At 64.8% G+C, this 14,668-nt stretch overlaps 1 protein-coding gene across 1 annotated transcript in view; it reads right to left on the bottom strand.

Annotated features, from left to right (window-relative positions):
• The window catches only part of NCOR2 (nuclear receptor corepressor 2), a 169,527-nt gene that overhangs the window by 16,151 nt on the left and 138,708 nt on the right, over window positions 1-14,668 (bottom strand). Inside the window, exons 24-38 of the mRNA XM_012663494.1 lie at window positions 13,679-13,843; window positions 12,565-12,704; window positions 11,854-11,956; window positions 11,512-11,616; window positions 11,176-11,279; window positions 9,091-9,241; window positions 6,416-6,556; window positions 6,045-6,131; window positions 5,170-5,465; window positions 3,343-3,697; window positions 2,270-2,491; window positions 1,416-1,667; window positions 508-657; window positions 260-379; window positions 2-170 (exon numbers count right to left, since the gene is read on the bottom strand). Of these exons, the coding sequence (XP_012518948.1) occupies window positions 2-170; window positions 260-379; window positions 508-657; window positions 1,416-1,667; window positions 2,270-2,491; window positions 3,343-3,697; window positions 5,170-5,465; window positions 6,045-6,131; window positions 6,416-6,556; window positions 9,091-9,241; window positions 11,176-11,279; window positions 11,512-11,616; window positions 11,854-11,956; window positions 12,565-12,704; window positions 13,679-13,843 (2,560 nt within the window). The remainder of the gene's footprint in view (window position 1; window positions 171-259; window positions 380-507; window positions 658-1,415; window positions 1,668-2,269; window positions 2,492-3,342; window positions 3,698-5,169; window positions 5,466-6,044; window positions 6,132-6,415; window positions 6,557-9,090; window positions 9,242-11,175; window positions 11,280-11,511; window positions 11,617-11,853; window positions 11,957-12,564; window positions 12,705-13,678; window positions 13,844-14,668) is intronic.

The raw sequence follows: 14,668 nt of genomic DNA, 5'->3' as shown, positions 1-14,668 counted from the left end.
GGGCTCCACAGAGGTGATGATGCCCTTCACGCCCGCGTTGTGCAGCACGCTGGGCCTCTGCTGGAGGGCGTCCTGGGTCCGGGGGGAGATGGGCGAGTGCTGGTGGGCGTGGGAGTGGGAGGCGGGGCGGCTGCTGCCCCCAGCCCCGCCGCCGCTGCTCTGCTCTGTACCTGGAGACGGGCTGCGGCGTCAGAGGGCGCAGGCCTCACGCGGCCGCGAGGACCCCCGGGGCTTGGGGCGGGGGTCCCCGATGCCCTACCGGGTCTCCAGATGGGCGCGTGCTCCACCGTCGCGGTGGACGTGAGGATGGACTTCTCCCGCTCACGCTCCCGCTCCGACGAGGACGTGGTGGTCGGTTTTGTCAAGTGCGTGGGGCCGCCTGGGAAACCCGAAGGCCGGGACTCAGTCGGCCCCAGGGGCCGGGGAGGGCCGGGGCTCGTCTTCAGCCTGCCCGCGCCCCCGCTGCCCCGCTGGGGTCCCGGCCGGGAGGGGGGTGCGTGGCGCTACCTGGGGAGAGCGGGGAGCTGCTGGGGCGGCTGCTGAAGGGCTGGGGCGCGGTGGGGAGGTAGGCGAGGCGGTCCATGGCGGTGGCCGGGGTGCCTGGCGTCGGCGGCACCAGCACGGGCAGGTGTGGCACTTGGGACAGGTCGATGATGCCTACGAGGAGGTGGGGGTGGGCCGGGGTGTGAGCCACAGGGAGGACGGGGCCAGGCTGCCGCCCCGGCCCGCCCCCTCCCGCCTCCCCTCGCCACAACCTGCCAGCAGGCGCTCCCTCCGGCTCCCGTCCTCGCGGTCCCGCCTCCCCTTCTGCTCCCCGCCCGAGAAGCGGCCTTCCCTGCAGCGGGCACCCGGCCACCTTCGCGGGCCTCTGCTCTTTCAGCCTCTGACCCCCACGGAACCAACCCCTGCACTCGGTCCTCGCTGTCGGAAAGACCTAGCGCGACTGGCTTTTGCGCCGGGGCCCTCCTCAGCCTCGCTCACTCCAGGACGCGCCAGGAGCGTTTTTGGCGGATGCGGCGCGAACGCGCACGCGCAAAGCAACCACAGGCCGCCCAGGAGTCAAAGGCAGCGACGTTCAGACGGCCTCGCGTTTGATCTTTCTCTAAACTCGCGAGTCCGCTGCACGCCGAGGGCGCGCACAGACGCGCACGCGCCGCCGTAAGCAGGCACACGCCACGCACCCAGATGCCGGCTGGCGCCCACGCGCATGCGCAAATCCACACGCCCAGCACGCACGACCCGCACCCCACACGCGCGTCTGCGTGTGCTCTCGGGGTGCTCCCGCGAACCCGTGAGGTGACCCACTCCAGCCACCTCGGCGGGGACTCGGGCACGCACGTGTCCTCTGGGAACAGGGCCAGGCCCGGGCCCGCCCGCCTAACCCCGCGCATGCCCAGAAGCACCCGCCCACCCACCTCGAGGGCCGGCGGCGTAGCCAAGCGCCAGCGAGGACTCGCGGGGCGACAGGCCCCTCAGCACGTCGGCTCGCTGGGCCATGGCGGTGGCCGCGCTGTGGTGCATCTGCTGCGAGGTGATGTAGTCGTTGATGATGGTCTGGCGGTTCTCCAGGGCCGCCGTGTCGGGGTAGCCGCGGATGAGGTAAGGCGGGTACAGGTGCGGGTAGGTGGGGTTGGGCGCCAGGTGCCGGGGCAGGTAATAGGCAGCAGCTGCGAGAGGAGGCAGCGGGCGTGAGGCCGGCGGCGTCCCCCACGTCTGCGCCCCGCCCCGCCGACAGCTTCTCCGCGGACACGCGTGGCCCCCAGAGCACCCTCCGCAAGTCAGAATCGAGGCCCTGGCAGTAGGAAAACATCTCCCAGACACGGGGGCGTGTCTCCTACCAAAGATGCTTTTTGCACTGAGGGCCTCCCAGACACAGGGCACCCGAATGCAGATCCCTAACACACCAGAGGGACGTAGCCTTTTAAAAGGAAGCCTTTCAGATCACGTCCATTTGGGAAATGCACACATTCAAGACCTCATTTGATAGATTTGAGATTTTAAAGGCACTGATAAGTCCCGCGGGAAAAGAAAACCACTGAAAATCTTCAACCCAGCATATCCCTCAAAATACTAAGAGAAATTCTGCTCTAACTTAAACTGGTCATGATGGCATTGTTGCGTGGTCTCCCGATCTCCAGGCCTCATTTCCCTGTCCAGGTGCACCTAGCTGCTGATGGCCAAGTCGTCCGTGGCCTGCTACCGATGAGGTCCCCGACCCTACGTACGACTTCCCCGCCGCGGCAGGGCTCTGCGGGCCCAGGGCAGTCACCTGCATCCAAGGGGATCCCACGGGGAATGGAGGTGGGGTCGAAGGCCAGCGGGATGTGGCCGCGGTACAGGTCCACGCCACTCACGCCCCGGAGCAGGTGCTCGTAGGGCGAGATGGGGTGCGGGTGGTGCTCGGGCACGGTGCTGTGCGGGGACTTGGCGACCTCCCGGGGCGTCGACGTCAGCTTCCGATCCTGGGACGCCTTGCTGGACGAGAGGCTGCCTGTGGGGACGGGCCAGGGGCGTGGCGTCAGGCCTCCGTCCTCGCCCCACGCGGGGCTACGCGGCTGGGGTTCGCCGGGAGCCGTCTGGGGGCGGTCCCGAGATCGCAAGCACCAGGACTCTTCATTCGCTCATTCGTTTCACTCTTTCCTCAATTTGCCTTAGTTCGTTTTCTCTTTCATCGACCCGTTTGCTTCTGTTGTGCGGGTTCTCAAGATTCATTCTTTTTTCACTAGTTCACCTGTTCATTCACTCATTCATTCATTCATTCAGTTAATCAAAAAATATTCACACAGCCTTGACCACGTGCCAAATATTGTCGGGAGAGCTAGGGTCACCCCAGTGAGCAAAACAGATAAAACCCCGGCTCCCACGGAGGGAGACAGATGATGAACTAGTAAACAAATGAGAACTTCATAGCGAAAAACGCTCTGAAAAATTTTAACACGGGAGGGGGAGGTTGGTCATGAGAAGCCTCCGCGAGGATGCGACATCTGAACAGAAACCTGACGGATGGAAAGAACCCGTCCGGGACAGAGCTGTCTACCTAACCTGCCGAAAGCAACAGGCCGGGGACGTTGCGGGCAGAGAGGACGACACCGCGGAGGCCCCGAGGGAGCAGCAAGCTGGGTGTGGCCGCGGCCCAGAGAGGGAGGAGGCCCGTGTGGCTGAGTCTGGGGGGTGGGGACGCCAGGTGCGGAGCTGCGGGGCTGGGAGGCGTCGGGGGAGACCCATGCTGGAGGCAGGGCCCATGGGTGGGGGGTGCAGCCCCGTGGGTGCCCTGGTCCCAGCCCGAGCTGACGGACAGCAAGGAAGCTTCCGCAGAGGGGTGCCCCCCCGTGGCCCACTCACCCTCCTGCAGGCGTGGCGTGGGCTCCCGCGTGGTCACGGGCGAGCCGCGTGGAAGGTGGCCGGTGAAGGGCGCCCCGTGGTCCTCGTAGGCCAGGGGGCTCTGCCGCGGCTTGCCCAGCTCAGGCACGATGACCGGGGCCCCGCGCGCGATGGAGCCCCCCGAGGCACTGGCGGTGCCCGGCCGGCTCTTCAGGGTCTCTTCGTAGCAGGCGCGCTCCAGCGCCCGGGCGTCGGCCAGCACGTCCAGCGGGTGCACGGCCGGGAAGGTCCGGCCGGGGCTGCCGATGATGGAGCGCACGTCGTGCTTTTTGGAGCCAGCGGAGGACGCGCCGGCGTCATACTTGAGCGGGGTGCCCTGCAGCAGAGGGGGGGTGAGCTCCAGCCTCGGCCCTAGACCCTAGACCGACTACAAAACCTTTCTGAGCCTCGGTGGCTCATCTCCAAAACGTGGGTGACGTGATGCCTCCGCCGGCAGGGAGACAAAGGGATTTGTGAAGCTGGAGACGGCACACTTGTCACTGTCCACCCGCCTGCTCGGCCTGACCTCCGGCCCCGGACCCCAGAGCTGCCTGGGGAGCTGCAGAGAGGAGCGGAGGGTTCAGCGGTCACCCCTCCCTGGAGTTTGCTGGAAAGAGGCCCAGCACCCCCATGTGGGCAGAAACCTTCCTCCGTTCAGCCTGGGACCCTCCGCGGCCCACCTGGTGCCAGGCCGGGAAATTCAGCGCCGAGTGCAGCTCCGCACGGCCTGGGGTGCCGAGGTCAGGGCTGAGCTTACGTTTGCTCTCTGGCCGGAAAGGGCGGCTGCAGATGGGGAGGTCACGGCCAGGACAGCAGCCCGCCCACCTGGGGGACGCCCCCACCCTGTTTCAACAGGCTCCGGAGACACTGGACACGGTGGGGCCCATGGCTTTGCAAGTGACAAGGCTCTGCTTGTTCAGGAACATTTTAACTACTTTCATAAAAAGGGGAAAATGCCCTAATTTTTCAAAAGAATATTCTAGAATCAGACTGGCCCCCACCCTGGACACACAGTGGATGCTTGCCGATGGCTCCGTAACCGCCTGGAGGCTGAGCGCCAAACCCTTTTCCTGGCATTCCAGAACCTTCCTACTGCTTCCGCCTTTTGCTCAGGCGCTCTGACGCCTTGACCCAGCTGGGGTCCCGCCCGGGATCCTTCCCCAGTCCCCACCTCACAGCCCCGCAGCCCTGGGGAGGGTCACCTCTGCCCCTGCGAAGGGACGGTCGCCCTTGGGGGAGTGTCCCCTGCCCGGCTCATCACACCACCTTCCCCTGCCGAACCGGGCCCTCCTGGGAGGGGGCAGCTGCTGGCAGGAGGTGGACGCCAGAGGCAAAGGGGTTGCAGATTTGGGGATATCGGATTTGGGCTTCGAAGCTGCCATTTACTTGCTGCGTGACTCTGAGCAAGTTGCTTAACCTCTCTGGACCTCAGTTTACTGGCCAATAAAATAGGATCAGGACAAGAACCACCTTGGAGCATCGCTGTGAGGCTAAATAAGCCACATCCATGGCATCTGTGGGCAGCACCCCACCCAGTTTATTGCCACGTTTCGTTCTGTGTCCTCGGCCAAGCTGTTTGACCTCTCCGGGCCTCAGTTTCTCTACCCGAAGAACGAGAACACAGGCACAAACCTCACAGGGCTCTAAGTACAACCGAATGAGGTTGTGGCCTAACGGCCTCAGCACAGCCCCCAAAACGTACGTGGTGCGCGCCTGGTCATGAGCCACGGTGACCTTGGGCAGGGCACCCGACGGCTCCGGGCCCCCGTCCCCCGCACCCCGAGATCGCAGCCCGGCTGGGGCCCGTACCTGGGTGATGGAGCCCTCCTTGAGCGGCCGTGGGGCCAGGGGCAGCTCGGGCGTACGCCGCAGCTCCTCGCGCGGGATCTCATGGATGGAGCGGCCGGCCTCCTTCACCGTGGCCACCAGGCCCTCGTGGGCCGGCTTCAGCTTCAGCGGGCCCAGGGCCTCCAGCGGCCGCGTCTTGTAGGCCTCGGCCAGGTCCCGCGGGGGCGGCGGGGGCGGGGGCGTGCCCTCCCGCTTCAGGAGCTTGGCCTCACGACGCAGGTAGTCCTCCTGCGCCTCCACGTAGGACCGTGGGATCCCTGCGGGGCGGACGGCGGTGAGTCTGGGCACCCATGCCCCGCCCCACCTGAGCGAGGGCCTCTACACCAGCGGGTGTCGGAGCTAGACTGAGTTCAAACCCTCGCTCGCTGTGTGACTTTGATATGTGACTTGACCTCTCTGAGCCTCAGCATCTTTATATGTGAAATGAAACCACCTTGCAGACAATCTACAAAATAATACAGACGAAAAGCACAAAACTGCCGGGCCCACGGCAGCTGGCTCCACCGCTGACCAGCCACGCGCACTTGACCTGAGCCTCCCGCCAACTGTGTCCTCCTGACCCGAAACACCACACACACGGCACCCGGGTTAGTGCCAAGCACACAGTAGTTGTTCCGTAAATGCCACCTACGGAGCACAGGGGTGACAGGTGGTATTTTACGTTTCCGTTTTCAAATAAGCAAGCACCCTTGCCCCGTATCTGACGGCGTCACACACACATGCATCGCGCGCCTTTCTGTGTACGTGTCCTGGGGGTTCCCGCGCACCCTGGGCGTCTCTCCCCTCCTGCCTGGCTTCCCTGCCGCCCGCCGCAGGAGCGGAGGGCAGGGTGGTACCTTGCGTGATGGACCCGCGGAGGTGGTGCTGCTCCTTGAGATGGTGGGGGCTGTGTCGCTCGGGCGGGATGGCGCGGCCCATGAGACCTGGGCGACAGAGGGCGAGGGCTCGTCAGGTGGGTCCCTGAGCCAGCACTGGGCAGACTCGGGTCATAACGACGGTGGCGGAACAGGACCCAGCAAGGAAGTGTCCCACCTCCGGAGCCCTGAGCTGCCTCCGGAGCCCTGAGCTGCCTCCGGACTGAGCCTAGAAAACCCAGCCTCAGTTTCCCCATCTGTAAACCAGGGCCAAGCATCCCACCACCTCCCTCCACGGGGCGCTGAGGAGTGAGCTCTCACGTCTGTGCCACAAGCCCGCAGACGGGCCCCACCTTCGATGCCAGCGGAGGAGATGGCCCTGCCGACGCGGCCCTCCATCATGTCGTAGGTGCGCTTGGGCGCCGCTGTCTCGTGGGGAGGCCCCGAGCTGCTCCTGCCGTCCTCCTTGGAGCACTGGGACACAGACATGCCACCTGGAGACCAGACACAGAGCACGGTGAGGGGCCCCGTCACCAGGCCTGGAAGCTGAGGTGTGTGGTGCGGCGCGGGGCCCGCGGCAGAGCCCGGCTACCCGCTGCTGAGCCTCACTGCGTGGGAGAGGCAGGGTGAGCTGCCTCACCCCTCACCCCGGTCCTCCGGGCTGTTCTGTCGGCAAGCAGGTGCACGCACGAGCGTGCGAGCCTGTCTACACACGTGTGTGAGCGAAGACGCATCCGCAGCTTGGATGCTCGGGGCAGGCAGGGAACTCACGTGCATCAGCACGGGCCTGTGTGTACAGGGAGATGCATGTGCACATGTGTACAGGGGGATGTGTGTGCACGTGTACACGAGGATGCGTGTGCACGTGTGTACAGGGGGTGCGTGTGCACATGTGTGTACAGGGGGTGCGTGTGCACGTGTAGAGGGGGTGCATGTGCACGTGTACAGGGGATGTGTGCACGTGTGTACGGGGGGTGCGTGTGCACCTGTGTACGGGGATGCGTGTGCACGTGTGTACAGGGGATGTGTGTGCACGTGTGTACAGGGGGGTACGTGTGTACGTGGGATGCGTGTGCACGTGTGTGTGCACGGGTGCACCTGGCTGCTAAGGGCAGAGTGAGCCCATGCACGCACATACACACGCACACCAGGGCGTGCCTGGCGGCACGTAGCTTTGCACGCGTGTGTATGGTCACAGAAGCCTGTGTGGACGTGCACACCAGTACACAAACGTGCGTGTGCCCTACCACAAGTACGCGCGGGCAAAGACGTGTGGGTGGCCGTGAAGGCGTCTCCCTGGCAGAGGTGGCCCCACCAAGCTGGCCCGAGCGCAGAGGGGCCGGCTCACTGCCCCCGGACGAGCACCCAGGGCAGTGAAGGCGTCGTCCCGCCCGTGGCCGGCTCCCCTGGGGGTTCCTCCCACGGTGGCTGAGTCCAGGGGTGTCGGGAATGAGCTCGGGACCCAGCCACACCCTTCCGCGGGTGAGGAGCTCTCGCACCCCCACGGGCTTTCCACGTTGCCACCTGGGACCCTCGGGTCGCTGGCTCCCGAGGACGCACACTGCTGGGTGCCATGTGGCTGTCCTGAAGTTTCTCTACACTGACTGCTGATGTTTAAACATCGGGAGATTCTGGACACAAACGGAGACCGAAAGTCTGGCCAACAATCAGCTGCTGTGAGTGGGACGGCAGGGGTGGCAGCCACAGTCCTCGCCACTCCCTGCCGCCTCACGCCCGGCCAGCTGCCCACACTGGCCACCGGCCCGGGAGCACAGGAGGGCCTAAAAGCCCTGATCAAAACACGGTACACTAAGGCCTGCAACGGCTCGGTCCCTGGTCCCGGCTCCCAAGACACGAGTCCACCCAGTGACCACAACACAGCCCCCATCGGCCCTTCCCGGGCTCCCGGCCACACCCTGGCGCCCAGCCTGGGGGCACCTGACGGCCTGTCCCCAAGATGGTCTCTCCCTGGCAGCAGAGAGAGGTCGGTTCCTAAGCCTCACGGTACCAGCTCCGCCTCCCAGGACGGGGCAGGGGCTGCCGCGCGGCAGAGGCGGATGGAGAGCCCACGCCCCCGGGAGGACAGGCAATTTCGGCCACAGCTGGCAGTACCGAGAGGGGCGCCCATTAGCAGCTTTTATCTCCACACCCTTGGGTGCCAGGGGCTGCCAAGAAATCCACTTTCCCAGCACTTGGCTCCCTTAACCCCTTCCTCTCTGGAACCAGGGCCTGGCGCCCGGTGGGGGTGGAGGGTCACTCTAGCTGTCACCCCTCCGTGGCCAGGTAGAACGCGTGGGCTTTGCTGGAAGTGCGGGGCTCAGGGCCTGGTGGTGTGAACCGGGCAGAGGTGGGAGGTCGCTAAGACCCACCCTTGCCTGCTGCTGGCTTGCATACCTGCAGGGACGGCTAGGTCACCACCTATCGGACCGTGCTCCCTGGCCTCACCCAGCCCTGCCTCCCTGTGAAGCCTCCTGAATGGGCCAAACACCCTCCTCCCTGATCCTGGCCTACTTCTCTCTCGTGGGGCCGGGAGGGTGGCCACACGCGACCAGCGGACGTGGCTGTGCCCCAGTTTTCTCATCTGTAAATGAGGAAAAACCCTTTATCTCAGCTCCCAACCACCCCGCTGCCAGGAGGGGCACGAACTCCCCCAGACGCATCATCCAAGGGCAGCTGGCTGCCTTTCAGCCCCCACCCACTGTCTGGGCCCCCCCCCCCCCCGACCAACTCCAGGCACACCGAGGCCTGTGGCCCCGTGGACACGTGAGCTGTGCGGGGCAGGTGTCCACGGCTCAGAATCAACAAGGCGCCGTCCTGTCCGCACCTCGTGTGCGCGTCCCGAGCGCTCTCCGAAGGTGGGGACCTGCTTTAGTTCCTGCCGTGTGCCCTGGGCATGTGGCTGGCTCCACCCCGAGTGACCAAATGACCAGCTTTCCTCCCCGGCCCCCACCCGTCCTGGGCACCAAAGCCCCCAGCCCGCCCCGCCAATGCCCCTCGGCTGTCAGTGCAGGACGTCCCGGTGACTCACCCTCATAGGACAAGACGTGGCCTTTCTTGCCCTCGTAGATGACGTGGCCCTTGGGCAGGCCGTCCTCCCGGCCACGCTCCAGGCGACTGGGGCTGTCCTCGCCGATGATCCGGGTGATGGTGCCCTTGTACAGGACGTCGGCCGGAGTGCCCTGCGGGTGCGAGCAGCGAGACCCAGGAGGCTGCGGCTGAGGACCGCTCACAACCCGAATGCATACGTATGCACATACGTGCCCACCAGTGCACACGTGTGTACACACGTGCACTGTCTCACAAGGGGAGGCAAAGCCCACTAGGACGCAATTGCCTAACGAACACTGCTCTGAGCACTTTCCTAGATGAACTCATTTAATCCTTGACGCCCGAAGACAGGTACTGTTCATTATGCCTGTTTCAGACGGGGAAACCAAGGCACAGAGGGGTCAGGTGACTTCACCCAGGGCCACATGGCTAGCGAGGGGCAGAGTTGGGATCTGAGCCCGGGTGGTCTGGCCCTGGAGTCTGCATCCCCACCACCCACTGCCACAGGGTTTGACTTCCTCAGAGCCTTGGAATCCGACCACCAACAAACAGCGACTGGCGGGGACCGAGGGATTTCGGCCGCCGGGCCGTGCCTGCAGCCGCAGGTTGTGCACTTTGGTTGCATAAAACCAGGACGAGGACTCAGGTCGGGCAGGACACCAGAAATGTTACTTCTAACCCAGGGTTTCTCAGCCTTGGCACCGTCAACATCTGGATCCAGATCGTTCTTTGCTGTGGGGCTGTCCTGTGCGTCGCGGGGGTTTACCAGCATCCCAGCCTCCCTGACTGCCGCTCCACCCCCAGAGCTGTGACAATCAAAAACGTCCCTGGCTATCTGGGGGCAAAATCCCAAGCTGAGATTCACTGCCTTGAAGGGAGTGAGCTCCCCACAGGGGGAGGGGTTCAAGCCGAGAGCGGAGGGCCGCACGGGGTCCGTGGGGCAGCGTGAACAAGCTTGGGGGTCAGAACACCACTGAGGAGTCAGACCGCCGGGCGTCAGGTGGCAGCTTCGCCTCCTGCGCCGGCCGCGGGGCCACGTGGTCCCTGCCCGCCGGTACCCGCCTGGTTAATAAATGTCTCCCCGCGTGTGTGGGCCGAGCGCTGATTTCGTCATGGCCTGGCAGCGAGGCCGTGGGAAAGTGTGACACTCGTCTACCTCACACACCCTGGGAGCTGCCACCACGATGTGACCTGGGGCAGGTGGATGCCTAAGAACTTCCAATGCCGACCTTTGACCCCTGCAACGTCATGAGAACGACTCCCCTAGGAATACTTTCATCAAAGGGAAACTGAGTCAGGGCAGGTGGCTCCCTGCCATGCCCGAGCGTGTGGCAGAGCTGGCTGGCATCCACGCGCCCTTAGCTTGACGTCTGCGCCGAGCATTTGTTCTTTGCACGCAGCACGGCTGCCCTCAAAAGCCTGTGATTTCAAAACCTATAGATTTCAGAGCGAGATGGAGCAAGAAGGGCCTCCACCGTGGTGGGAGCTGGGGCTCCTCGGGTCAGAAACAGCTTACCGTGGAAGATCCTGTTGCCCAAGACCCCGCCACTGACACGCCTGTTAATGTAGCCAGACACACCACCATAACACCCTGGGTCCAGCCCGCACCAGCTCTGTGGCCACACGCCAGGAACCCTCCCACTTCTCAGTCTTTGTACATGCTGTTCCCTGGGCCCAGAATGCTGTTCCCTGGGATTTCTGCACAGCTTGCACTCTTGATTTCTCCTAGCCACAGCTGACATGTCACCTCCTCGAGAGGTCTCTCCCTCCTTGCCTGGTCCCGGGCCTTCTCAGCCACGGTATTCTGCCCGCTCCTAAGCACATCACGCGTTCCCTGCCCACTGTCTCGCTCTACTCCCTCCCGCCACCCACCAGCTCTGGGTGGGCGAGTCGAGCTTTGCTCAGCACCCCGTGCCCGACTCCACGCGGACAAGATGAATGTCCGCAGCGAGAACTGCTACGCCCCAGTCGCCACCCCATCTGCTGAGGCAGGGGCGGCGAGAATGGAGGGACGTGAGACAGGCCTGCCCCACCCTGTCCCTCACGCCGCGACCCGGACACCTACGTGGGTGATGGAGCCGCGGTAGGTGATGGGGCTGTCTGGGGGCACCCGTGTGCTGGGGGTGCCTTTGGTGATGCTGCCGCCGGGAACCGAGCCCAGAGCTGTCCCTGGAAGACACGAGACACGGGCTCAGGGGATGTCTGTGGCTGTTTCCCAGGCCCTAGACCTGGGGACCCACAAGTCTGGCTCAGTGCACAGGCTCCCTGTGCCCTTCGATGGTGAAGGAGACAATTGTCAACAGACGACACTTCCCCGAGGGACTAGATAAAGGGTCCTGGTCCTGCCTCGACCGTCCAAGGAGCAGGGGGACATGCAGGGACGCAGGCAGAAGGGCCTCACCTCTCAGCACGGACGTCTCCTGGGCCGTGGGTACCCCCAGGCTCTCCGGTGGCCCAGCCTGGCCCCGTGGGGACAGCTGCTCCTGCTTCACTCCACTGAAGGGTGCTGAGGACCAGCGAGGGGTGAGTCACGTGCCACCGGGCAGGGACACAGGAGGTTTGTCCCCCACTCTGCCTGACCTGACCCAGGGGGCTGCAAGGCGATGTGACATGCCACCCCCTCCCCCGCGTTCCAGCCAGGAGCATTGGGGAGCTTCCCAGCTGCCACCCGGAGTCCCACGGGCCAAGATGCCCCTCGCTCGCCCCCCAACGGGACAGCTGGTGGCGGGCCCAGGATCCTTACCCAGCTTCTTGGGGTCCATGGCCAGGGGCAGCCCCATGGTGATGGGGCCCACGGGGGCCTTGGCGTGCTCCGAGTACGGGACGTGCAGCTGGACGGACATTCCCTGTAGGGCAGAGCCGTGGGGTCACCTCCCCGCTGCCCCTTGGACCCTCCACCACAGGCCGGAAGGCCCAGAGGACATGCAGGTCAGAGTCCCAGCCCTGCTGTCCAGCCGTGTGACATGGACAAGCCAGTGCCTCTCCTGAGGCCGGGTCCCCTCCCCTTGAAGGGGCCACCACTGTCTGGTGCAGTTAGAAGGAAACGGTGCACGTGGATGCCCGTCCACTGTCTGTGTCTGCGGTGGCAGCAGGTCGGGGGCAGATGACCCGGAGCCAGCACCCGCCACGTGCCAGCTACTCTGCCAAGTGCTTGTGTCTACCGCATTTGCTCTTCCGTTTCACGGGGGTGGGGGGTGGAACTGAGGTACAGACAGGTTACGTAACTTGCCTGAGGCCAATCTGGTTCCACAGCCCGTGCTCTCCCTGCCCACAGGGTCACTACCCAAGGACAAGGTCCTGAGTGGACACGACTCAGGCCCCCGGGAGCCTGGCCTCCCCCCGCCCCCCACCGCCAGACCTCACGGGTCCTGTTGCCCCCACTTTGTGCATGGGAAGACTGAGCCCCCACCAGAGGAAGGGGGCGCCGCTCCCCGGGCGCCCGGCTGCCCCTCACCTGGGAGATGGCGCCCATGTGCCTCTCGAGGACGCTGGGGTGCTTGGCAGAGGAGATGAGGGGAGGCGGGTTGGAGATGGTGGGAGGGCGCGGCAGGACAGGCCGGGCACTGTCGTGGAGGCCCAGGGGCAGCGGGTGACCTGCAGGGCACACGCCCGTCCATGATGGGGCCCAGGAGCAGTCATGCCCCTGCTGGACTTGTGCCTCGGGGGCCGCCTGCACCTTCCCGTCCGGCCCAGGCGGCTGCCCTGCGCAGTTCTGTCCTCAGTTCAGACGCCACCCCAGGGAGGCTCCCTCCACCCACCCACTGCCCAGCCCTGAGTCCGAGCCCTTCCCTGCTCACTGGGACCCCTGGCTGGTCTCCCCACGTCCACTTTGCCCCCACAGCCCCTTCCCAGGAACCAAAGGGATCCTTTTGAAGTCGGCTGGTTCATACCCCCCCCTGCTGTAAACCTTCCATGGCTCCCCATGACCTCAGGATAAAGTGTGCACCCGACATGGCTGTGAGGTTCATGACCTGGCTCCGGGGTTTCCCTGGCTCACTGGGCACCAACTGCTACAGTTCTTGGGCTTCGTCTGCTCTTTCCTGCCTCGGGACCTTTGCACGTGCTGTTCCCTCTGCCACCATGCCTTTCCCTATCCTTCTCCTGGTTCCCTTGGCCCACTTGCCTGTCAAGATCGGCAAGCTCAGAATGGCCAGGCTGGCATCACGGTCTGTGTCAGACCCCAGCTCTGCTGCCTTTATAGCTGGCAGGGCCCAGCAGGCTGCAGGACCCAGAGCGGCCCCCAAACCCCGCCTCACAGTGTCTGGGAACTAAAGCAGACCACCTGCCCATCCCCCAGCTCTGGGCCGGGCTGGAGCGCAGCTCCCGCCCTAGACTGCCCCTCACCGGCTCAAGTACCTCCTGGGGTTCCCTACTGCCAGCGGCCTCAGTCCCCATCCTGCATGTTTCCCAAACTCAAAAGACACTCTCCTCTCCCTCCACCGACCGGGCCAGCCCTCCCGCCGGGTCCCACCAGACTCCAAGATCCTTGTGCATGCAGTTCTGAGTCAGTGCAAACAGTTGGCGCTCAGTGATCAGTGAGGAGCCCAAGCTCAGGCCGAGCTACTCACCGGGTGGCGCATAGGAGAAGGCCGAGGGGTCCGGGGCATGCGGGGAGGCCTTGATCACCTCGCGGGTGGGCAGGGGGAAGGGCAGGCCTGAGGTCCAGCACGGGGGCTCCCCGGGCAGCTTCTGGGCGTCGGCGGCGAAGGCCGGGAAGAACGCGGGCTTCTCTGCTGAGGGCATTGGGCCGGCAGTCAGGCTGTGTCCAGCCGCCCCTCGGGGGCCCTGGCTGACCCTCCCCGAGCTCTTGCACTGTCACAGTGCCCACGAGGAGCTGGCTGTGATTATCCCCATTTTACAGATGGGGAAACTGAGGCCTACAGAGCTTAAGTCACCTGGTCAAAGGCTCCAGCAAGTGGCAGACAGGAGCTTCAAACCCAGGCAGCTGGGCTGCGGGCCATGGCGTTAACCCCAACCGCTACGCAGCACCACCCGTGAGAAGAAGCGCAATGGTTGGCCCTAGATCCCCAGGCCTGGGGATGCCCCAGACGCAGCCAGGGGCCCAGGGCTGCCTCCAGGGCATCTTCCTGCTGGCTCCTCGCCCTTCGCTGAAATCTGACCTGAGCTCTGAACTTCCCCGAGCACTGATCCTACGGGCAGGTAACTAAGAAGCTGGGCAGAGACACAACTAGGGAATGACAGAGCCCTCTGGCCCCAGGACAGGAATAGGAGGCAGGGGTTATCTCTTGGGCCACCTCTAGATGAAGGAGGTTCTGAAGGCCCCGCAGGGTGTGGCAGGAGAGTGAGTGCTAAGATCGATTAGTGATGCCTGCTGCGGGCATGGCTGTGGGAAGCAGAGGCCTGTGTGCTGCGTGCTCTCTAACTCTCTCCTAGGAGAGATGGCGTCTCCCCTGCACTCGTGCCCTGGAGAGGGGGGCAGCCCACAGGAGGGGGCCACAGGTGCAGGGAGCAAGTCTCAACCAGCCCCCAGTGGAGGCGCCGGGCCTGGCTCATCTGGCCGCCCAGTCCTGAGTGCGCCTGGCCGCTGTTTTCTCCAG

Source organism: Propithecus coquereli, unplaced genomic scaffold (assembly GCF_000956105.1).
Source record: "Propithecus coquereli isolate 6110/MARCELLA unplaced genomic scaffold, Pcoq_1.0 Scaffold81, whole genome shotgun sequence".
NCBI lineage: Eukaryota > Metazoa > Chordata > Mammalia > Primates > Indriidae > Propithecus > Propithecus coquereli.
This window is presented reverse-complemented; position numbering and strand designations above follow the sequence as displayed.